This window comes from Emys orbicularis, chromosome 8 (genome assembly GCF_028017835.1).
Source record: "Emys orbicularis isolate rEmyOrb1 chromosome 8, rEmyOrb1.hap1, whole genome shotgun sequence".
Lineage (NCBI taxonomy): Eukaryota > Metazoa > Chordata > Testudines > Emydidae > Emys > Emys orbicularis.
In genome coordinates, this window is record NC_088690.1 from 15355797 (window position 1) to 15380217 (window position 24421).

Below are 24421 nucleotides of genomic sequence, written 5' to 3' on the forward strand. Positions count from 1 at the left end.
AGTACAGTATGTGATAGTGTGTGGGATTCAGTACAGGGGTATTATTAGCATGAATTTGGGATAACCAAATTTCTCGTGAGCGTGGAAGCCATGAGTTAGTTGTAAAAGTCACTCAAAACTCATGACAATAAACCCTGTTTTGTTTGGGTCTCATATTTTACAAGAGTATTTGTTTGTTTTTTCCACCCTGCTTGTATGTATGTAACCCTGCACCACTTCCTTCCTCCCATCCTTTTTTGTCTTTTAGACTGTAAGGTCTTTGGAACAGGGACCATTTCTTCCTATTTGTTTGCACAGCACGTAGCAAATTTGGGGCTCCGCCCATGGTGGCTGGGAGCTGCAGGGTGACCATATTTCCCAAAGAGAAAATGGGACACCCCCAGCCGCTCGCCCCAGAAGCATCCCCTCTCCACCCGCGCAAGACTGTTGCCCGTCACTGGAACCCTGAGGAGGGCCCCCTCAGGAGTCTGTCACCTGTCACTGGAACCTTGCAGGGGGGCTCATCCATACTATAAATATTTCCAAGTGTCTAAATGTAAAGATCGGTGTGTTAGTATATTTCTGTATATTATCTAAAAATTATCTATGTTTTTTCAGTAAGTCACAATGCTGAAATTCTGTGAACATATGATCTCTTGTAACCTGCCAAGAGTAAAACTAATGATATATACAGCTAGAAAATTAGGAACCTCATCTCCCCATATGGATATGGAGTGTCTGAAATATTGACCAGTAAATGTCACTTATATAAGACCAAAGTCTATATACTTGCATTTTCCTGCTATACATTCATGTGAAAAAAGGAACAGCTTTGTTTTTTGTATTTTTTTTTAAATAAAAGTTTGCAATAAACTGCTCAAAAATTTGGAATATTAATATTTTTGTTCAAGATGTATTAGTGGTCAGAACACAGGTGAGAGAGTCGAGGTACAAGGTAACTAGCTATTTAATTAAGGAATTATTCTCTGGAAACCATAATCACATGTGTGATATTAGAAGTGTGTGTATGTATGTATGTGTTTATGCATACAAACACACAAATAATGACACACTCTCTTAATCCTGCTGCTGCGATAGGGACATTTCCTTTTAACACTAACCTCAGAAAACTTACTTGTAGATAAAGTTCAGAGGAAAATGGATCATGAGGAGGACTATAACGGGGACTAAATGCAACTGGCACCCAAGCCATAGAAAATTCTCATGAGTGAAGTACATATGACTCTGTCTTCATTATTAGGTGCTCGTGTACCAAAAAGCATATCTTAGTGGTTCAAAAACAAAAGTAGGAATTAGGATTGGATTCTAGTCATGACAGCCACATACTTTATAGAGAATCATAGAATATCAGGGTTGGAAGGGACCTCAGGAGATCATCTAGTCCAACCCTCTGCTCAAAGCAGAACCAATCCCCAGACAGATTTTTGCCCCAGATCCCTAAATGGCCCCCTCAAGGTTTGAGCTCACAACCCTGGGTTTAGCAGGCTAATGCTCAAACCACTTGCTGTACTATTTTGGGAAAGTTGCTTTAACCTCTGTGTGTCAGTGTTTGTAAGGCACTTACCATAGCATCTTCCTTTCAAAGATGTCAGAAATAAAAGTTTGCAGTAAACAGCTCGAAGATTTGGAATGTTAATATTTTTGTTAGAGATGGATTAGTGGTCAGAACGCAGAAGAAAGACCCTAGGTGCAAGGTAACAAGCTATTTATTAAGGAATTATTTTCTAGAAACCATAAGCACATGTGTGATATTAGAAGTGTGTGTATGTATGCATGTACTAAGTCTTCTAAAGTTAGTGTTAAAAGGAGATGTCCCTACTGCAGCAGAAGGATTAAGAGGGTGTGTGTCATTATCTGGTGTTCATTTCTAGTATGCCCTCTACATGCTTCAAAGCAATGGGGTCTTTGCCCCAAAGAGCTAGATATCAATTACATTGTCCCTAAATATATTACCGAGACCTATGTCCTCACCTATAACCTATTAAAACCACAAATAAAAATGCAATTTCAACTACAGGAAATAAGAAACTCAGAACGATAGAAGATTCAAAAAGGTCAAACTGCAAAAATTAGAATTCTCTTACTATGATGTATTAGCACTAGATGGTGCTGTTCACATAGTTATCCAACTTAACTCCGAAAACACTGTAATTGGATAGGTAAAGCTGAAAGGTCTTGCTTAATTTGTTTAATTTATTAACTAAATCCCTCTAAGGATAAATGGGTGAATTGGTAGAGAGATTATGAAATAAACTATGAGTACTTTACAAGGAGCATTAAAGCCTCATGTTAAAAAGGAGCCACATCATTTAAATTCCACATAGAAGTATGAAACCCATCTCTTGCACATATGAAGCAGCTGATATATTAAAAGTGATTTATAAATAAACTGGCACCATTGAAACAACATGCCTATGCTTATTTTAAATCTTGAAACTAAATAAAAAACTGATCTGAATTATAAGTTATAATGCATTATATACACCATAATTACTAGCTATCATATCTCTAGTGAATATAATCAATCACAATACAGAAAAATTTAAAACCACTCTTGCTTATTTATAGTGTCTACTCTGATAATGATATACTGAAACTCAAGTGCACTACAGATTAGTAAAACAATTTTCAATAACTTTTGTAAGACAGAAGCTAAGTGAAATATATCAAAAGCCAAAGGATGGAGTTTGTAATCTACATTGCCAGATATATTTCCATGTATATTGCCTATGATAGGGAACTTCTTGGCTTTCACTTGTTTAAGAATAAGTCAGTGACACACAGCTTTATGAACTCCACTGTTAGAATACTTTTAGCGAAAATGTCCTTTTGTTTCCCAGTTGACCAGTAAACTATTATGTTTTTACTTAATGTCATTAAACACCTATTTGACTAAAATTTGGGGGATTCCTGGATTGCAAAATTAAAGTTTACCTATCCATGAATTGTCATTTGTAAATAACTTATTCCAATAATAAATTAAACGGAAGAACTATTTGGCTAGTAAGAACCAATTTTAGTTACCTTTGCAGCAAACTGAAGTCCAACTTTGTCAGCTTCAGCCTCCAATGTCCTGTTATATGGCCTATCAAATATAAACTGGAAGAGAAACATGTCAAAGCCTTGATCATAATTCTTGTTTTCACCAATTTATGAAGTCATTAACATTTTGTATTTTTTCTAACCTGCTCATAAGAAAAGCTGGATGGTGGTCATCATTATATTAATTACCTATATATGACACGTAAGCAGTTTTAATCCTTGTCTAGCATAGTATTTTCTTTCTATCAGAACTCAATCCATGTATTCAGCTGGGAAATTTACATACATGTTTCTCAAGGAAAAGGAGTAAATGCACTTCTAAAGCACCTTTCATCAGCTGATCTCAGAGCATTTTAAAAGCAGTTTAAGGGACACCATCAATTTAGCTAGTCAATTTTAGAAAGAGAAGAAAAGGCAGTTCAGGTACTAGCTAAGTATGTGATGCGCCCCCAACCACCCCATCAATTTTGTGGATTTACGATTACATTTGTCTGTTTAAAAAAGTGTTTTATCTCCCCTATGGCTGTGTGGAAGATCCACACAAACAGAGGAAACAAACTGATTATGCATAAGCAGGAGACAAACTTTTATCATATATTTGAGTTAATGTCATTTTAAGTTTTGCTTATAACCGTAGTAGGTAAAAATTTCAGGGAGAAATGGGATTTTTAAATTGTCTGTGTCTTTAAGCCTCGTATGACATACCTGAGGGTAAGTACGTATGGTATGGTAAACAAGACAGTTCACAGTATCCGACACAACCATAAACCATAAGAGATCACTGCCCCTTCATGATTACACTCCCAACACAAGGAGTAAATGCTCCTTGAGAAATCCAGGAGATGAAGATATTAATCTGGCCTGCTCCCACTCCATTAACCCTAGTGATGTAAATGACATTGCACAAAGACACTGTTTTGCCAGGAAAAGATCCAGTTATACAACCTCCAATCTTCTAGAATATGCATCTTCTGAAGATTCACGTAGTCATGTGCTAGTAAAACAGGTTACAGTAAAGATTTACATGCCTTGTTGAAGCAGGTTGCTGTTCTGAGTGAACTTTGCTCCTGTTCTATAAGCATTATGACATCACTCTCTGGGCTGAGTATCAATTGGGAAATTCCAACTAGAGAGGGAGCATTACAAGTTTATTGCAGGGTTCTTTCAGCTCCTTCACTTGTTGAGTAAGAGCTGGAAAACATTTGGGATCAGAAAAGAAGTATTCTAGAACAGTAACTGCTACAATAGAATAGCATCAAGAAAGTGGGCCTGGCAACTTGTACACCAGGAGGAAACCTAGTCACTAGTTCTTTTATTGAAGCAGCATGGATAATCCTGTTTTATTCAGCAACTCTAGCTAAAATGAGCAAAGTAACTAAATTTTCCTGCATCTTTCCAGAGATGTAAACTGACAGGCATTTTGGGATTATTTTTAGGATGTCCGTATGTCTCCTACCCCACCTTACCCCCCCAAAAAGCTTTACCATAATAGGATACGGGTTAGATACATATATTGACTTGTTTGTGTGAAGGCTTCTGGGAAACATAATACAAGGCAACACAAGCTGATCCTCTCAGAGTAAATCAAAGCAAATTCCATGTTTTATAAGGAAGGAGAGAACAGTTCAATCCCAAAGCTGAAGCCTTTCTTACCAAGTCTAGATATTGCAATGACATATAACACAGAAAACTTGAGACAAATATGTATAGGGAACATTTACTTCCATTTCATTGAACAGTTTCCCCAGGTACAGAGAAGTGCACATAATCATTAAGAGAACAGGAGATTCTTCTAGGTGTGGTCTTTCATATCTTTCTGAATCACCATTAATAAAAGAGGGAGGATAATAAGCTAGATGGATCACCTGTGTGTACCATGACACCCCCAGTTTCTATTTTGTGTCTGACGGATGGATAAGATGATCACTTGCAGCACTGACTTGAGTAAAGCTCTACAAACAGGCAGTTTTTCCATCTATTCATCATGGTCACTTGTTATTCTTTGTTTTGGTGATTTTACTGCAATTTTTAGTCCGGGACTTCTAGGCATCAAGGAGGTTATCTCACAGCTCAAAAAAGATATAAAAGTTTGAGAGATAGGTAATCTGATTATTCTTTACCCAAACAGGCAAACAGGGGTGGGAGGGCTGAAAATTATCTTAATCACTTGCAGAAATTTTAATGAATTCTGGATGCTTGTTTTTCTAATGGCTGCTGTATAGAACAAAGGAGCTGCAAGGCAGGGGGCAATATAACACTACAAGGATCTGCACTAAAACTCTGTTATCCCCATAATGTTTCTGGATCTGTTGTCACCAAGCAATATGGTGTCCCCATTAGACCTAAAATACATCCCAGTACTGCCTTTCCAATTACGGTTGTACTCTGAAGAATTCCTAAAAATGGCAACAGGGTATTCCATATTTATTGTGTTCCAATGATTATATCAAAGTTTGCTTCATTTACAGGAGATGCTTTCTTAAATACCAGCCCTGCAAAATTGGTGGAAGTTCTATATACTTGCTATCTATACTTAAGAGGAAGGATTGAGGCCACAGGGATAGAAAAATAGAATAAGCAAGCTTGTTAAGAAAGATATTTTCTTTTCTGCTTCTGCCCAATAAGCCTCGGCAGTAGCCACATGAATCAGCTAGGTGGATGGGCCTCAAGGCATTTAATAGGCTGTGGGTATTCATCTGCCATTGACAAATGATTTTGGATTTTTTTTTTTTTTAAACTTATGGACATGTTGGAATGAAAGAAGATCTACCAACTCTTCCTTCAAAACTACCTGAAAGAAATTAGACAGAGTAACTGATATGGATTTACAGACACTGACAATGGTTGTGTGTGTGTTAAAGAAGAGGAAGTCCCATACACCTTAAAAATCTCAACACCTCAGTTAGCTCAGGAAATACAAACGATGTGTAGTGGGTTAGAGAGCAGAGAGGGGAGGGAAGAGAGCAAAAGAAGTGTTCTATTTGTGCATACTAATGTAATCACGTGGGGTAAAGCCCAGATTACTGTAAAATTTTCTGCTCTTTGGTGAGCAATTCCTTAAATTAAAGTCAATTAGAAAAACTTCTGGTATAAAAGCAAACAAAATCTGTGCTCATTTGCTGTATAGAGAAGACAGAGGGAACAAAATAACCTGGAAGAATGAGTGGAACTTGTTTACAGTGCTAGGTACTTAGACTGTAAGCTTTGTGGTAGAGATGTTCTTTTGTTCGGTTTGTACAACTAGCAGAATGGGGTCCTGGTCCATAAGCTGGGCTCCTAGGCGCTACGAGAATACAATATTTATAGTAAGGAGGAGCTGGTGTTCCTGGGGAGGTACGCAAGAGGAAGAACTCATAATGCAGCTTAAACTGGTCAGGCAAGGTGGCTAAAATAACTCACACAAGGGGGGTGGGGGGGAAGGGAATATTGCCATGGACAACAAGGGCGGGCCAGGTTGCTATTATCTAGAATAACATAAGGCGGCAGACAGAGAAAAGCAGAGAGATGCACACTTGAGGGTGGGTTGGGGGAAAAAACTGCTCTGGTAAGTATGACAGCTAGACACTGAGCGGGAGCAGGAGGATTTTGCAAGGACGTAGCTGAAACCAGGATGAAAGATTGTGCTTTTAACAAAACTTCCCTTTAACAAAAGCCTCTCTCCCTACTCAACTAATTTTGAAGTAGCCTTAGACTGTGGAATAAAGTTTTGCAATTTGCTTTTATCTCAGTTGTCTCTCTCCATATTCCATGTTGAATAAATTTTATTTTACTTAAGCCAAGAGTCAGAATTTGAAACTATTTGGTGTTATTGCTAGGGTAAGAGGTACTTCAGTGGTAAGGGATAAGAACAGTTTTGCAGTGCAAGCATAAAAAATTAAATAAACGTAATTTACGTTCTTGGTCAAAGGCACAATTCAATCCCACAAGGTCATGTCACGATACCAGTTGCAGTTACCCCAAAACGTGAGAAAAGTCTTAAGAAGCGAGTTTGAGAGGTTGACAGGGAGCTGGGTCTCAGAGACCAAACAATGGGCTTTTGTCAGAGCTCAGTCACAATAACTCAACATTTCTCAAACTTTGGTCTTTAGATCATTTGCTGGCATTCAGTGCTGGCTTTTAAGATGCTTCTACAAACATCCAGCCTCTGTTATAATAATTTATGTTCAAAGTCTATAGCTCCCAGACTGATAGGTAGATATCATAGCACAGACTGGTTATATTTGTTTTTATGTTTTGAAGAACCATTAGGTAACAGGAAAAGAATCACAGGCAATATAAGAGTCTTTATTCCAAGGCTGATAAAAATGTTAGGACATATGCAAAATTCCCCCAAAAACACTTTACATAAGAAGTAGTTGAATAACTGGGCAGACGCACACAATAAATTATTTATCAGGAGGAATGTGGCACTACACAAACTCCAAGTTTTATTTTATTGATATTTATCTTGGAGGGACTACATACATTTCACTGGGTTATTTGTAGTGTGCTAATGGCTTTAAAACGGGACTTAGATCCTGAATTTTGTTAAATTAGAAGCCTATTTCCCACCAATAATAAACATCCATAAACACATTCATTCCACATAATTCTGACAAACTTTCTGTCAAATGCAGAAAAATAGTACCTCAAACGTCAATTGTTTTGAAAAGGCGAACAAAGATTAAATGGGATATTGAACATCCCAGAGGTTCTAATTCACAAGTGCTAATATGCTGTAGATTAGTTCTGTAGGCTGACCCTCTGCTACACAATTTGGAATTGGGCTCTTCCCAAGCTAAAAATAGTAAATTCTTTACTAAATATTTGAAATATTACATGACAAGGGTCAAGTCACAATACAGCATCAGATGAAGTAGAAATACTAGAAATTATTTATAAAAATACAGCTCTCTCAAAAAACCCCAAAACTTATACAATTATAACTCTTTGCTCTCCCCTCTTACACACAGAGTTGGGTGGCACAGTGATCCTCCAGTACTACAAATGGAATGTTTTCCAAATGACTAAGAAATGACAACTTACCTGAATAATAGTAGAAAGTATATTCAGCTGCATTTATAGCAAAAGTGTCACAGTGTGTTACATACTGAACCAGTGTTAAATAAATGAAGCAAGTACAACAATGCCACAGCCTCTGCCTTACCTCCTGCAACTTACTCTGGATCAACTGGCCTACAATTGCCAAACTATCTCGAGGACAGACTGCCCAAATCATAGTGAGCAAGATAAGCGACAGGAAATCCAAGAAATGTACCAGACTGGCTTTCTCTGCCTGAAAACAAAAACAGCAAAGTTTTCAATCATTTACCCTTGGATCTAGCTTGCATGCATTATTTCTGAATTTGACACAGATAATTATATATGTACCGAAGATAGAAAATGCCATCACAGGGTGGGATAACCCTTTAAGAAAAGTGGACTTAGCCCCAACTGCGAATAATTCTCTGTCTCCTAGGTGAGGGGTTTTAGGTCAGGTATCAGGTGATAGCCTGCAGACAACCGGGTCCTCAAATAAAAGACCAACAAGCAACACAGAGGGAGAGACTTGCTCAGAGCACATAGGAGCACTGCAGGAGACCCAGTAACAGGAAAAAAAGACTGAGAAACAGGCTCTCCAGACCAGCCTAGCTGAAGATACAAAGTGTGTGGGCAGAGACAGGATCCTTATGTGGAAGAGGCTTTAGAAGGAGCCAGGCAGGCAGACTTGGCTTTTCTGTTTTGATTTGTGTTGGACTACTTTGACAACAAACACATCCCTGAAAAAATGGACTGAAATTCTTCTGCTGTCGGGAGCTTTACTGGACATACTGGCCAGTGAGTGGTCCACCAGCTTACAGGCCCTGATCATTGTAATATGAGCATTTCTCAATCTAACATAATTATCCACACAATACCTCTGTGAAGTAGGGAAGTAATATCTCTGTTTTACAAATGAGGACTGAGACACAGAGCGACTAAGTGACTTGCTTAAGTTCACACAAAGAATCTGCAGCAGAGAAGGGACTTAAATTCAGATCTTCCAAGATGCAGGCTAGTGCCCTAACCGCTAAGACCATCTTCCTCCCAAATTCCATCAATCTTGCCAATTTTAACCTTTAATTCAATTCTGTTACAATGTAAAGCTATTCCAATAGTTAGAGCTGTTTCTCTCTCTCAAAAACTGCAGCCCTCATTTCTCTGTTCTCCTTTTCATAGGTGCAACACTATCAAAAAGGGATAATTCAGCATAACTTCTCCATCCCAAGTAATAACCGCAAGGGAATACTGCTAATCCTTGTAACATTTGTTCCCCAAATGCACCAATCACAGTTGTGTAGCAACTTTCCACTAAATGATTTATAAACTTGTAAAACTACTAGTCATGACTATTTTTCAGGTGAATTAACCCGCTTTTTTTGGATGTGATCATATGCAAATCTGTTGTGTGGGTCACAATTTTTTTTTCTTTGCTTAGTGAACAGTTTGTGCGAGGTTTAGCACATGGTCGCTCTGTGAACCACTGACTATTGGTTATTCACTCCAGGAAACTGGTTACCTAAGTCACATGGTATCTCAGGTCCTGATTGGATGACTGAGGCTTTATAACAACAGGAGAAGTTCCCTTTTTTCCTACATAAAATTAGCCATGAATATTTTTAACTGTTCAAATAACCACAAGCACTTCTGGCATGAATCTTCTTGTTCACCGAAATGTTTGCAGGTGCCAGTGAAACAAATCAGCTGGTTTATTTGCAAATGCTTTTGAGAGCTATTTACCTAGCTCTAGAATAACCTTGAAAAATTATGGGGAGTTTTATGTTGAAAGTTAATGGGTTTTTAGACTGGATGGGAAAGTACAGATATAAGAGCTGCAGAGGTTGCATTTAAAGAAAGCAATAATTTGGGGTACAGATGCAGCTACATCTTATAATGACCTGATTTATCCACACTGCTGCTTGTCTAAACAGAAAACATATCTTCATCTAGAACAACTTGGGCCAAGATTTTATTCCCAACCTGTTTTCTCAAAGCTGAAAGACTATTCTACCCGTTTTGTGCATGAAAACTGGTGATGAACTACCAGTTCATCCATGAACACATTAAGGCTTGGGATATGCACAAGATGGTACATGCTCACATTTGCAAGCACACTCAGTTATCTGCAAACAGAGTCAGACTTTAGGCCCCGTGAAGACTTATCCAACAACCCTAAAAACTAAGGAATTTTAAGGGCTTTGCTACTGAACTGCAAGTACCGTGTAATTAGAAGACATTTTAAATACATCTATGGATTCAACATGTTTAGAAGGACTAAGGGCCCAATTTTGTCAAGTGCTGAGCACCTACAACTCCCAAAGCCTCCATCTCTCAGGGTCAAATCCTAACTGCTATTTTGTAATGGAATGGAAGCCTCTCTTAGGGACTGATCCTGCCAAAAGTCTCTAGCAGGTATAGCTCCAACATTGATTAAAACGGCACAGCAGTATGTGCAGGATCAGGACAGTCAACCTTTAAACCAAATTCTTTATTCAGTTTGAGGAAGCAGCCTGAGACCTTGGTTTATATATTAACTTTTTTTTTTTTTTTTTTTTTTTTAAAAAGGGTACTTACTGCATGTCCCAATACAGCATGAGCTATTTCATGTCCCAAAATGAAATAGAGCTGGTGAATATCTGACACCACATTTAGCAAACCAGTGAAAACAAATACTTGTCCATTCTGTGAACAAAAAGAAAAAACACATATCATAAGATAGCATAGGAACTGTGTAAACAATTGCATTCTTCAATATTGCTTACTTTTGCTTTTGGATTTTACTTACTGGAAGTACAAAAGCATTTATGCCTGGTTCTTCCACCACATGGATAGCCCACTTGAACTCCGAGACCTGCGGGATGTCCTGGTTGCTTTCAGATAAATGACCAATAACTTTTTTCACTACCTGATAGCGAGGGTCTGTCTCGGCTAACATCTGATTTTTAAACTGTTCCATCCACTGAAAGAGACAATTTGTTGATGTCTATAAAGAATAAATAATGCAGTCTGGAGGCTAGCTGTTACACTTATATGCCATATCAGTGTACCACAGTAAAAGTTTTGTTCCAGACAATATATTTACAATCCAGTTCTCATATGCTCTTTTCTCTTATATACCAACTCAATCATCCAAGGAAAGCAGTAGAGCTCAGTTTTTCACAACTCTGTGCTAATTGTTTTGTACTAGATGTAATAAAATTGAACATTTATATATGCTGCGAAGTAATTTACACCAAATGATTGGATATTAATTAGGCTATATTAGTACAAAAATCATTGGCCAATGTGGAGAGAGAGCAGAAGGAAGCTGGCTGCAGGACACGGACACTGCCTCACGGACAATTCAGAGAAGCTGTATGCAAGAGTAGGATCATGCATGCCCTAGAGCAGCGGTTCTCAACCAGGGGTCTGGGGCCCCCTGGGGGACCGCAAGCAGGTTTCAAGGCGCCACCAAGCTGGCCAGTATTAGACTCGCTAGGGCCCAGGGCAGAAAGCCGAAGCCCCACTGCATGGGGCTGAAGCCCAGGGCCCTGAGCCCTGCCATCTGGGGCCGAAGCCTGATCAATATAGCTTCGCGGAGGCCCCTGGGGCATGGGGCCATGGGCAATTCCCCAGCTTGCTACCCCCTAATGCCGGCCCTGGCTGTTATATGCGGAAAAAGAGTTGTTGTGACACAGGTAGTCCATGGAGTTTTTATAGCATGTTGGGGGTGGGGGGCCTCAGAAAGAAGAAGGTTGAGAACCCCTGCCCTAGAGTACTCTGACCAAATCCCCCAAAAGGCTCAAGAGTGGTGAGGAAACTTAGGCAGGGAACAGCACATAGGCATTTTATTTTATTATTACTTAGATTTTTCTCTCTCGTGTGCTATGTTAGAAATCGTTGTAAAGACTGTTTGATATGTTTTAACTATCATGTGATCCTGGAAAAGCAAACTATAAATCAAAGCGCCCAGAAGGTTGAAACTTTGGGAAAGGGTGTGTTTAAACTAGAGGGTGTCTTGGGGGATCTGCACTGACCTGGGGGCTTAGGACAGCCAAAGAATGAGGTCCCACTTCCATGAAGAGGTAACAGACCAAGTCTGTGCCCAGGAAATGTGCCAGTGTAGCTAAAGAAAGAGACAGTGCTGGATCCTACCCAGACAAAGGGAAGTTTAAGAGCAGATGGGCCCAATATGTCAGTACCCAAACAGAAGGCTAGTGAGTGGCCAGAAGGGGGAGCCCGACCAGGGTTGTGACACACATCAACGAGCAGAAACATGATTTATTTGTCTGTGAAATGAGGAGGGCTTGTTTTCTTTCGGACAACTCACCATATCATACTCCATCTGTGACAATATCCTAAAATGTTCCTTCCCGAATACCAACAGTCGAGCACGCCCAGTGATTGGTGTTTCCTCCAAGTGTGTAAAATAAAATAGAATAAATAAAACCACCAAGCTACACAGACCCACAACTATCTTCCATTTGTTTTTTCTCGCACTTTCTTTAAAAAGTTCCCGCTTGTTAGGAGGCAGTGCCCTCCACCATTTTCTGATGCTCCTGCAAGACACAAACGTTGTACATTGTAAAGTGGGTATAGTGCCTCACACAAGTATACATTAACATTTGTAAAGTGCTAGGAGATCCTTGGATGAAAGAGTCAAGAGAATCATTAAGTAGTATGTATTCTGCCAGTTCAGCACAATATTTTCTTCAAGGAACAGGAATGTCTCACAAGGTAGATGCTTCCTTTTTTAATAGGAACCATTCCAACCTTTATCTTTTTGATCTGGTTAAAAATAGCATGTTGGGATTTTTTTTGTTTGAGAAGCTGCACAATCAGAATCCAACTTAAACCATGTGGTACATTTGTAAATTCAGCTTAGGCTGCAGCCAGGGAATCTGAGCACCCCCACTTTACCTCCAGCCTGAAGTCAACATGTCAGAATTGTGTCAGCAACAGTAGCTACTCTCACAATCAATAGTGATTGATTGTAACGGTCTGAAACAAGTGCATTTTCTAAAACAAAACCACAGGAGAGAGGTCCTCCCAGTTTATAACCATTTTAGTCTGATTGGTATATGGACCCTGTTGCGGTTTGAAAATTGTGATAAAATAATAAAAACAAAAAAAAATTCCAACCCTAACCCCAAATCCTGCAAAGCTTTACACAACAAATGTTCAATTTTACACACACTGAGTAGTCCCATTAACATTACACACATACGTAAGTCTTTGAAGGATAGCGTCTTACTCTGTAAGAGAAAATAAGACAGCATTTTACCTTCCAAGAATGATAGCAAATAACTTCTGAGCCGGTTTAAGAATAATCCACAATAGAGGCACTGGAGCAGCCTGAAATGATGATGATGTGTGAAAAAGCCTGATGATCTGAACATCCCAAGCAGGAATGCGATCTGGGGACTGCACTGGAGCAAGACTTCGGAATAATGCAAACTCTTCCACTAACGGCTGAGAGGCCAGGAAACAAGGACTTCTACGGCTATTGTGTATGTTTGTGCACACTTTTATATTCTTGGCATTCAAAAAACATCTTTGGCTTTTATTAATAAATTTTCTGTAGAAGTTAGAGCTTCCAATCATAAAATAATAGCTGGTGTTGCTGCTTGTATTTAGTCGCTGGCATTTATCCACTATATGATTTATTTGAATCTGGCGATGTCCATTCAAAGCTTCAACTGAAGACTTATAAAGATTATTGCACTTTGCCTGACTGGCCAAAGAAGTTAAGCGAAATAAAATGCAGTTCCTACCAGCTATCTTTAAGCTGCAAATGGCATTCATTTCTCTTTTGTTTATTCACCCTGAAACAAAAGAGGCATTATTGTAGAGATCTTAACAATATAACAAAGCAATTCCTGAGTTATGAATTCACTTTAGCTGAACAGAAATATCCTACTTCTTGTTTGCCAACAGTCTCAGAATTACAACCGTCTTCTATTATGTACTTATTATAACACTGTTTTAAACTGCACAAAAAGATATTAAACTTTGCAACTGAAAGTGTAGGAAAGAGATTCCTCGTGGTCTCTTTTTCTTAAAGACAAGACATTAAAATGATTGTTTCAAAGGATACCTGCTTGCTGGTGTCCTTTATTCAGAAGGTGTAAAAAACTGGTAACAATATGGTTATGTGGATTTTGCTCTTTATTTTAAATATTTGTATCCTTTACTGTCAGGAGGAGAAATACTTTAATCATCTAATTTTGAATTTATAAAATGCACCTATCATGCTTTTTAGGTGCATGTACTTTCGTGCACAAAACAAAGTTGATGCAATGTCAACTGCCAGATACAGAACCTCCCTCAAAGACGTTAATTGCCACTAAACCACCTCTCCACAAGGAAAAACCTTACTGATCAATTAAGCTATTTGTATATCAATAATCTGGGTGTTATCAGACCTGATAAAGAAGCCAGGGCTCTTCACTGTTCATTCAAAAAGACAGCAAAAGATCCAATATACTTCATAGACTACTAACTTTTTACACTTCAGTCAAGGAGGCAACTATTACTTCTTCCGTACGTTACCCTTCTGCAAGCTATCCTAATTAACACGGTTCATAACTACAGCTCCATTTGATGTGGACCTTAAAAAAGAAGTTTTCTGCAGTTGTGCAGTCAAAGTGCAAGAATGAGCAAAGACTTCAAAACTACTGAAAACCTCAATCTGCAACATTATAAAGGAAGTTTATTTTGCACAAGAGAGGAGCCTGTCCCATCAAGCTTCATTGTTCATGTTAAAGCAGTGTAGCACCTAGACACTAGGGCAATAGGCATTTTAGGAATCCTTAGGAGATTCACTTATAAATAGATACATTGACAAGGCCACCTGACTCTAGGGTGACCAGATGTCCCGATTTTATAGGAACAGTCCCGATTTTTGGAGCTTTTTCTTACATAGGCACCTATTAGCCCCCACCCCATCCCGATTTTTCACACTTGCTATCTGGTCACCCTACACCTGAGTAACATAGTACTAGGCTTGGGAGGATTTGATTTTTCATCAGTAAATGTTGATTTCACCAGACACACATGAACCAACCAAAAACATATTTCCATTGATTTAAAAAAAAAAAAACCACACACACACATTACAAAAAATCCATTACAATCTACATATCACACAGACTATGCTGAGAGACTGTGTCACACACTCTCAAAGAAACTGCGAAACCACCTGATCAGCATCCTATACAACAAACAGGGAAAGATTAAGAATGAGCTCTCAAAACTGGATACTCTCATAAGAAACCAACCTTCCACACAAACTTCCTCATGGATAGACTTTACAAAAACTAGACAAGCCATTTACAAGACAAACTTTGCCTCTCTACAAAGGAAAAAGGACACTAAACTATCTAAACTGCTACATGCCACAAGGAGCCACAACAGTAGTTCCCTTAACCCACCCAGCAATATTGTTAACCTTTCCAGCTATACTCTTAGCCGAGCAGAAGAGTCTGTCCTATCTCGGGGCCTCTCCTTTTGTCCCTCCAGACCCACGAACATGATACAGTTCTGCGGTGACCTAGAATCCTACTTTCGACGTCTCCGACTCAAAGAATATTTCCAACATACCTCTGAACAGCATACTAACCCACAGAATCCCCCCTACCAGCACTACAAACAAAAGGATTCTGCGTGGACTCCTCCGGACGGTCGAAACAACAGACTGGATTTCTACATAGATTGCTTCCGTCAACGTGCAAAGGCTGAAATTGTGGATAAGCAACATCACTTGCCCCATAACCTCAGCCATGCTGAACACAACGCCATCTACAGCCTCAGAAACAACCCTGACATCATTATCAAAAAGGCTGACAAAGGAGGTGCTGTCGTCATCATGAATAAATTGGAATATGACCAAGAGGCTGCTAGACAGCTCTCTAACACCACATTCTACAGGCCATTATCCTCTGATCCCACTGAGGATTACCTAAAGAAACTACACCATCTGCTAAAAAAACTCCCTGACAAAGCACAGGAACAAATCTGTACAGACACATGCCTAGAACCCCGACCAGGGACATTCTATTTGCTACCCAAGATCCATAAACCTGGAAATCCTGGACGCCCCATCATCTCAGGCATTGGCACCCTAACATCAGGCTTGTCTGGTTATGTGGACTCTCTCCTCAGACCCTACGCTACCAGCACTCCTAGCTATCTTCGAGATACTACTGACTTCCTGAGGAAACTAGAATCCATCGGTGATCTTCCAGAAAACACCATCCTGGCCACTATGGACGTAGAAGCCCTCTACACCAATATTCCACACACAGATGGACTACAAGCTATCAGGAACAGTATCCCCGATAATGTCACAGCTAACCTAGTGGCTGAACTCTGTGACTTTGTCCTCACCCACAACTATTTCACATTTGGGGACAATATATACCTTCAAGTCAGCGGCACTGCTATGGGTACCCGCATGGCCCCGCAGTATGCCAACATTTTTATGGCTGACTTAGAACAACGCTTCCTTAGCTCTCGTCCCCTAACGCCCCTACTCTACTTGCGCTACATTGATGACATCTTCATCATCTGGACCCATGGAAAAGAAGCCCTTGAGGAATTCCACCATGATTTCAATAATTTCCATCCCACCATCAACCTCAGCCTAGATCAATCCACACAAGCGGTCCATTTCCTGGACACTACTGTGCTAATAAGCGATGGTCACATAAATACCACCCTGTACCGGAAACCTACTGACCGCTACACTTACCTACATGCCTCCAGCTTCCATCCAGGACACACCACACGATCCATTGTCTACAGCCAAGCTCTAAGATATAACCGCATTTGCTCCAATCCCTCAGATAGAGACAAGCACCTACAAGATCTCTATCAAGCATTCTTAAAACTACAATACCCACCTGCTGAAGTGAAAAAACAGATTGACAGAGCCAGACGAGTACCCAGAAGTCACCTCCTACAAGACAGGGCCAACAAAGAAAATAACAGAACACCACTAGCTGTCACCTTCAGCCCCCAACTAAAACCTCTCCAGAGCATCATCAGAGATCTACAACCTATCCTGAAAGATGATCCTTTACTCTCACAGATCTTGGGAGACAGACCTGTCCTCGCTTACAGACAACCCCCCAACCTAAAGCAAATACTCACCAGCAACCACACATCACTGAACAAAAACACTGACCCAGGAACCTATCCTTGTAACAAAGCCCGATGCCAACTCTGTCCACATATCTATTCAAGTGACACCATCATAGGGCCTAATCACATCAGCTATACCATCAGTGGCTCGTTCACCTGCACATCTACCAATGTGATATATGCCATCATGTGCCAGCAATGCCCCTCTGCCATGTACATTGGCCAAACCGGACAGTCTCTACGCAAAAGAATTAATGGACACAAATCTGACATCAGGAATCATAATACTCAAAAACCAGTGGGAGAACACTTTAACCTGTCTGGCCATTCTTTGACAGACCTGCGGGTGGCTATCTTAAAACAGGTTTCAGAGTAGCAGCCGTGTTAGTCTGTATCCGCAAAAATAACAGGAGTACTTGTGGCACCTTAGAGACTAACAAATTTATTAGAGCATAAGCTTTCGTGCGCTACAACCCACTTCTTCGGATGCATATAGAGTGAACCATATATTGAGGAGATATATATACACACACACATACAGAGAGCATGAACAGGTGGGAGTTGTCTTACCAACTCTGAGAGGCCAATTAAGTAAGAGAAAAAAAACTTTTGAAGTGATAATCAAGATGGTTCAGTACAGACATCGGTGATCTTCCAGAAAACACCATCCTGGCCACTATGGACGTAGAAGCCCTCTACACCAATATTCCACACACAGATGGACTACAAGCTATCAGGAACAGTATCCCCGACAATGTCACAGCTAACCTGGTGGCTGAACTCTGTGACTTTGTCCTCACCCACAACTATTTCACATTTGGGGACAATATATACCTTCAAGTCAGCGGCACTGCTATGGGTACCCGCATGGCCCCGCAGTATGCCAACATTTTTATGGCTGACTTAGAACAACGCTTCCTTAGCTCTCGTCCCCTAACGCCCCTACTCTACTTGCGCTACATTGATGACATCTTCATCATCTGGACCCATGGAAAAGAAGCCCTTGAGGAATTCCACCATGATTTCAATAATTTCCATCCCACCATCAACCTCAGCCTAGATCAATCCACACAAGCGGTCCATTTCCTGGACACTACTGTGCTAATAAGCGATGGTCACATAAATACCACCCTGTACCGGAAACCTACTGACCGCTACACTTACCTACATGCCTCCAGCTTCCATCCAGGACACACCACACGATCCATTGTCTACAGCCAAGCTCTAAGATATAACCGCATTTGCTCCAATCCCTCAGATAGAGACAAGCACCTACAAGATCTCTATCAAGCATTCTTAAAACTACAATACCCACCTGCTGAAGTGAAAAAACAGATTGACAGAGCCAGACGAGTACCCAGAAGTCACCTCCTACAAGACAGGGCCAACAAAGAAAATAACAGAACACCACTAGCTGTCACCTTCAGCCCCCAACTAAAACCTCTCCAGCGCATCATCAGAGATCTACAACCTATCCTGAAAGATGATCCTTTACTCTCACAGATCTTGGGAGACAGACCTGTCCTTGCTTACAGACAACCCCCCAACCTAAAGCAAATACTCACCAGCAACCACACATCACTGAACAAAAACACTGACCCAGGAACCTATCCTTGTAACAAAGCCCGATGCCAACTCTGTCCACATATCTATTCAAGTGACACCATCATAGGGCCTAATCACATCAGCTATACCATCAGTGGCTCGTTCACCTGCACATCTACCAATGTGATATATGCCATCATGTGCCAGCAATGCCCCTCTGCCATGTACATTGGCCAAACCGGACAGTCTCTACGCAAAAGAATTAATGGACACAAATCTGACATCAGGAATCATAATACTCAAAAACCAGTGGGAGAACACTTTAACCTGTCTGGCCATTCTTTGACAGACCTGCGGGTGGCTATCTTAAAACAGAAAAACTTCAAAAACAGACTCCAAGGAGAGACTGCTGAGCTGGAATTGATATGCAAACTAGACACAATCAACTCAGGGCTAAATAGGGATTGGGAATGGCTGAGCCATTACAAACATTGAATCTATCTCCCCTTGTAAGTATTTTCACACTTGCTTCTTATCAAACTGTCTGTACTGAACCATCTTGATTATCACTTCAAAAGTTTTTTTTCTCTTACTTAATTGGCCTCTCAGAGTTGGTAAGACAACTCCCACCTGTTCATGCTCTCTGTATGTGTGTGTATATATATATCTCCTCAATATATGGTTCACTCTTTATGCATCCGAAGAAGTGGGTTGTAGCCCACGAAAGCTTATGCTCTAATAAATTTGTTAGTCTCTAAGGTGCCACAAGTACTCCTGTTATTCACACACACACAAAACCACATTTACAAAGAAGCAACGTAAGAAAACTGCTGCTTGAGAACTTAGTAGCGTTTGATTGACGGCTCTTTACTTTGTACGTGTGACAAGCAACGGGGACAGTTTGTGTTTCAAAGCGTTCCCTTTTTTGAATCCCAACTGCCACTGCCATGACATAATTCTCGCCTCACACCCCCGCGCCCCAGGAAAATGTAACCGCCCAAATAAAACGCTGACAGAGACACGTTATCCGCCAGTGATGCAGCCTGGAGCCCGGCCTGGGCCAGCCCAGCCGGCAGCCCGGCGCAGACACAGACTCGGATCCCCACCAGGCTCGGGCCCCCCCCACCCCAAGGCCCAGCCCCGCTGACACGTCACGGTCTGCTCTGGACGGGACGGAGCGGCGGGCACAGGCCGGAGGGTGGAGATCCGGCCCCGCTCCCCGCTGAGGGGGCGGCTCGCTCGGGCCCGGCTGGGCGCCGCAGCCGAGGGCAGCGGAGGAGCGGCCCGTACTCACCGCCTCAGGAAGTGGAGCTGGGGCCTTCGTGGAGGCCCCGCCCCACATCCCCCTGGCTCCGCCTTCGACTGGGAAGGCGCCACTACAACGAAGCCGGCTGCTCGTGTAGCCCCGCCTTATCGGCTGTCGTTTTGCTGTTAGCCCCGCCCACTCCGCTGTAGCCCCGCCCCTGGTCTGAAAGCTCCGTCCCACCCCTTGTTCCTCCTGGGGGAGGTTCCATTCGTGTGTCTGCCCCCCCCCCCATTTTCTATCTAAGTCAAGCGATTCAGAGGGACCCCCCCTCCCCTACAGTCAGGGGGAGCACCTGCTGCCCTGCCCCCACTGTATTGGAGGGAGGGGCTGGGAAAGGGAGGGCACACCAGGAGAGTCCAGAGCAGAGAGCTGTGATACCCTCCAACCCCACACCTCCTTCCCTGCAGCCACGCTCTGTGTCTGCCTGGGCCGTGCACCTGCTCATCCCCAGGGCCGCCATCCACTGGGCCTCCTCATCTCCCTCATTGCAACTCCAGGGCCTATGCGCCCCTCACCCCCACACCTGGCTACTGCACCCCCAGGCTCTCCCCTGGTGCCTCCTTCGTCGTCACTCTCCCTGACTGCACAAACACAGACATGAGGGGGCACACCCCCAACGCCCCAAGCAGAGGGATGTGGTGAGCCGGGGAGGGTTTATGGGGAGGGTTGCCAGTTTTGGTTGGACATATTCCTAGAGGTTTCTTCACATGACATAATCTTTAATTAAAGATTAATCTTTAATTCCTGGAGACTCCAGGCCAATCATAGAGGGTTGGCAACCCTATTTGTGGGGGAAGGGGATGGAGGAGAGGAGGGACATGGTGGGTGGGAGGGGTCTCATGGGAGTAGGGGGATGAAGGAGAGGAGGGATGTGGCGGGAGAGGGTGGAAGAAGGATGTGGTGGGGGTGTCTCGCAGGGGATGGTGGTTAGGAGGGATGCGGCAGATGGGGGTCTTGCAGGGAAGGGGTGTGGAGGAGAGGAGGGATGCGGGGCAGGGGGGCCTCGTGGGGGAGGGGGATTGTGGCAAGAGGGGGGGTGGAGTGGAGGAGAGGAGAGGAGGGACTCCCCAGGCAGTCGCGGACAGTGGGGACCTTGGGGAAGGGGCAGAGCAGGGACAGGAAGAGGTGGAGCACAGGCGGGGCCACCACAGCCAAGCGTCTCGTGGCAGGTCGGCAGAGGCTGCACGGGGGAGGCTTAGCCTCTCCTGGACTATTATACACGCCGCCCATGCCCAAAGTGCAGTTTCCTACCACCTAGGAAGCACGTTTTAACATGTAGATACCAACAACACCCAAACCTCCTCTGCCTAAGGAACTGGGGATGTGACCTGAAAGGCAGGTCCTGCAGGTGCCTTGCCATCTAAATGGGTGCAATTGGAAGGTATGTCATAATGACAGGGTCAGTGCCTACTGCTTGGCAGCTCATGTGGACAGGCATGAGGCCTTTGTGTGGAAACAAAGGGCTTGTCCCTGGGAAAGGTGTGAAAGCCCTGCTCTTGGTCCCACTACCTCCCTGACAGAGCTGCAAGTACTTTGCAATCACCCTGCTCACTACATGCCATAAATTTCATTTTAGGATGTTTTTTTTTCCTTCAAGCATCTACTGAGACTTTTTTGATTCCCTGAGCTGCCCCCTCATCCCTGACCCTCCCCTCTTCACTACCAACCTCAAGGCCATGTTGCTGTGACAATTCTCCCTCCCAGCAAGACCAGAAGCATGTAGCTTCTGGGGGGTTGCTGTAGTCAGCAGTCCCCTCATGTCTGTCCAGGCCAGGACCTCCTGTAGTGACACTAGTCAGCCTGGTTGCTAGAAAGCCAGGAAGAATGAAATGGTCTTCTCTGTGTCCAACAGATTCAATAAAGAATTTCCTTTATAATCAATACTATCAAATTCTGTCTACTCTACCACAGGGGACACAAGGGTATGAAATTGCCACTCATCAGGCAGGGCTTGGTTGTTGGGCTGTTTTGTTTTGTTTTTTGTTTTTTGATTGTCAGCTCCATTCCTGAAACCAACCTGGGGAATTGTTGCCGATTGACACAAGTCTCTACCTGCACCCAAAGGCTGAGCATGCCCCAGTTAGTCAAGGAGCAAAAAAACTGAGCCTCAAACTTGCATATCAGTGTGCAATATCTTCTGGAACTATTTATCTGCTTTATATTTCCTAGACTCATTCTATTTCCCTGCCTTTCTTGCTCTCCTCATCTAGCTCAGGCCTCCTCTCTGTCCCTCAACACACATAAAAGAGTTTTTTACTTTACATCACCTAGCCTCTCAAACAAATTTTCTCCATCTTTCCATGTCACTGACTTTCCACCTTATTTCAAATCTCAACTGAAATCATATATTTTCTCCTTTCCATATTTCTTACCCTCTCCTCTGCTATTTGTCTCTCTGACTGTATCATTGAACTGTGTCTGGCATATGGGGTGTAGGAAGGCACAAATAAGGGCCTGATCCTGCATGTCTGGCTCATCTAAAGCTGTTAAAGTAGGTGTTTGGAGTGTACACGAAATACTAGATTGGGCCTTAAAGTCCTATTATGCTCTCTGCGTTTCTAAAAATGTCCATGAATGGCATTCCTACTCATTAAAATTCCAAAGCAGACAAGCAGCAAATATAGCACAGATAATTACAGGATATCTCTATCATATACCAATACTAAATGTCTCCTTATGTGAAAATCTGGCATATATAGTTGCACAATTGGATATGTATTAAGTGCTGGTTTTCTCTAAATAGACAGCTAGATCAAAAGCCATTATAGTCATTTATACAGTAGTTGCTCTTGAATTTTAATGAACATACATGCAACTTTTATCTGAGGACCTCAAAGAGTTTTAAAGGGTTGGGTAAATATTATCCCCATTTTACAGGTGGAGGAACTGAGGTTAAGACCCAAATTCTGGCCCCAGCACGTACAATTCACCCCTGTGAAGAAGGACAGCATGAAGCCTATGCACCAGATGACTCCCAATTAAGCCCTATTTTTTTGTAACAACTGGCATATAGGCTTTATGCTGGCTCTCTGCACAGGAGTGAAATTCACCTAGCCTAGGAAGCTGGGTTGTATGTCAGGAGTGCCCCAGCTCATGGAGCTGCTCCCCATCTGCTGTTTTTTCAGGGATGGAATCTTTTCTGAAGCACCTATTATCCCTGTACATGGTGGAGTGGAAATTCCCAACTGATCCTCATAAAAAGCAGTTCCCATACCCTTTTCTTGTCCCCAAATCCTTTTTTGCAGGTCAGTGCGGAGGAGGGGGTGGAGGGAGGTCTTGGAGCAAAACTTCATGATTTACACAGGATATCCACTTCGCACTGCTTATGCTCTCCAAATCCTGCCCCTATGCACCAGAATCACAGGCTCCATTCTAAGCAGGATAGGGCAAGTGACTTGTCCAAGGTGATCCTCAGGCAAAATTGGGACTAGACCTGATTCCAATTCATTAGCTCAAACCACTAGAAACCTGCCTCCCTTGTGCGATTTACTGTGTTACCCTGTTGCCAGGCAGTAGCTGAATAGGGTCATTGCAGATCAGTTTCCTGTTTGAAGCAGAAATTGGCAATGTGGAGTCAGATATTTTTCTAGTATGATTTATTTACAAAATGTACACACATTCTATTTTCTTGAACAGAAGTAGTAACAGACCACAAAAATCCCTTTTGCAGAAACCTCACACAAGGCACCACTTCCCTGTCCCTAAAAATGTTTTGGACCTCTGTCTCTCTGGGCTCTCACAAAACAAACATTCTCACTTCCTGACCCAAACCCTGAGTTTTACACCTGGGAAACATAACTCAAAGCTTCTCCTCTGTGGCCACAGGCTTTCAAAGGTGAGCCCGGGGTTCTACACAAAGGAATCTCACAGCATTAAAAACCAGACAAAAGAGAATGCTTTAATTAACCCACACAATCATCTTAATATGGATTCAGGTGCTTGGCAAGCCATTAGCACCTTTTGATATAAATATTAAAATCTGAAAACAGATTTGTGGGTTCCAGGCCTGCAAACACTTAGGACTTGTCTATATAGATTATACTGGAATAACTTTCCTAAGGTGTGAATTTAAACCACTATACCAATATAACTCCACATGTGGACTCTCTTATTCCAGAATAAGAGCACCTTTTTTCAGTTTAATTTATGCTGCTTTGGAAGGGGTTTATTGGTTTCATTATACCAGTATAGTCATACCGGTAGAACTGGTTAAATTTTCCATTGTAGACAAGCCCTTATGTACATGAGTAACTTTGTTCATGTGAGTAGTCACATTGAATTCAATGGCACTGCTCACGTGCATAAAATGACTCATATCATGTTTGCAAATTGGGGCTCCTTTGATGCACTGAGTCTCTGTTTCATCACGTCTTGTTGTCTTTTTGC

General features: G+C 42.1%; 1 protein-coding gene across 1 annotated transcript in view; it reads right to left on the reverse strand.

Moving 5' to 3' along the window:
* Positions 1-20095, reverse strand: part of OMA1 (OMA1 zinc metallopeptidase) — a 32228-nt gene extending 12133 nt beyond the window's left edge. Inside the window, exons 1-7 of the mRNA XM_065409697.1 lie at positions 20024-20095; positions 13325-13865; positions 12371-12599; positions 10847-11020; positions 10636-10743; positions 8189-8317; positions 3025-3099 (exon numbers count right to left, since the gene is read on the reverse strand). Of these exons, the coding sequence (XP_065265769.1) occupies positions 3025-3099; positions 8189-8317; positions 10636-10743; positions 10847-11020; positions 12371-12599; positions 13325-13845 (1236 nt within the window). The 5' untranslated portion in view covers positions 13846-13865; positions 20024-20095. The remainder of the gene's footprint in view (positions 1-3024; positions 3100-8188; positions 8318-10635; positions 10744-10846; positions 11021-12370; positions 12600-13324; positions 13866-20023) is intronic.
* Positions 20096-24421: the final 4326 nt, after the last annotated feature.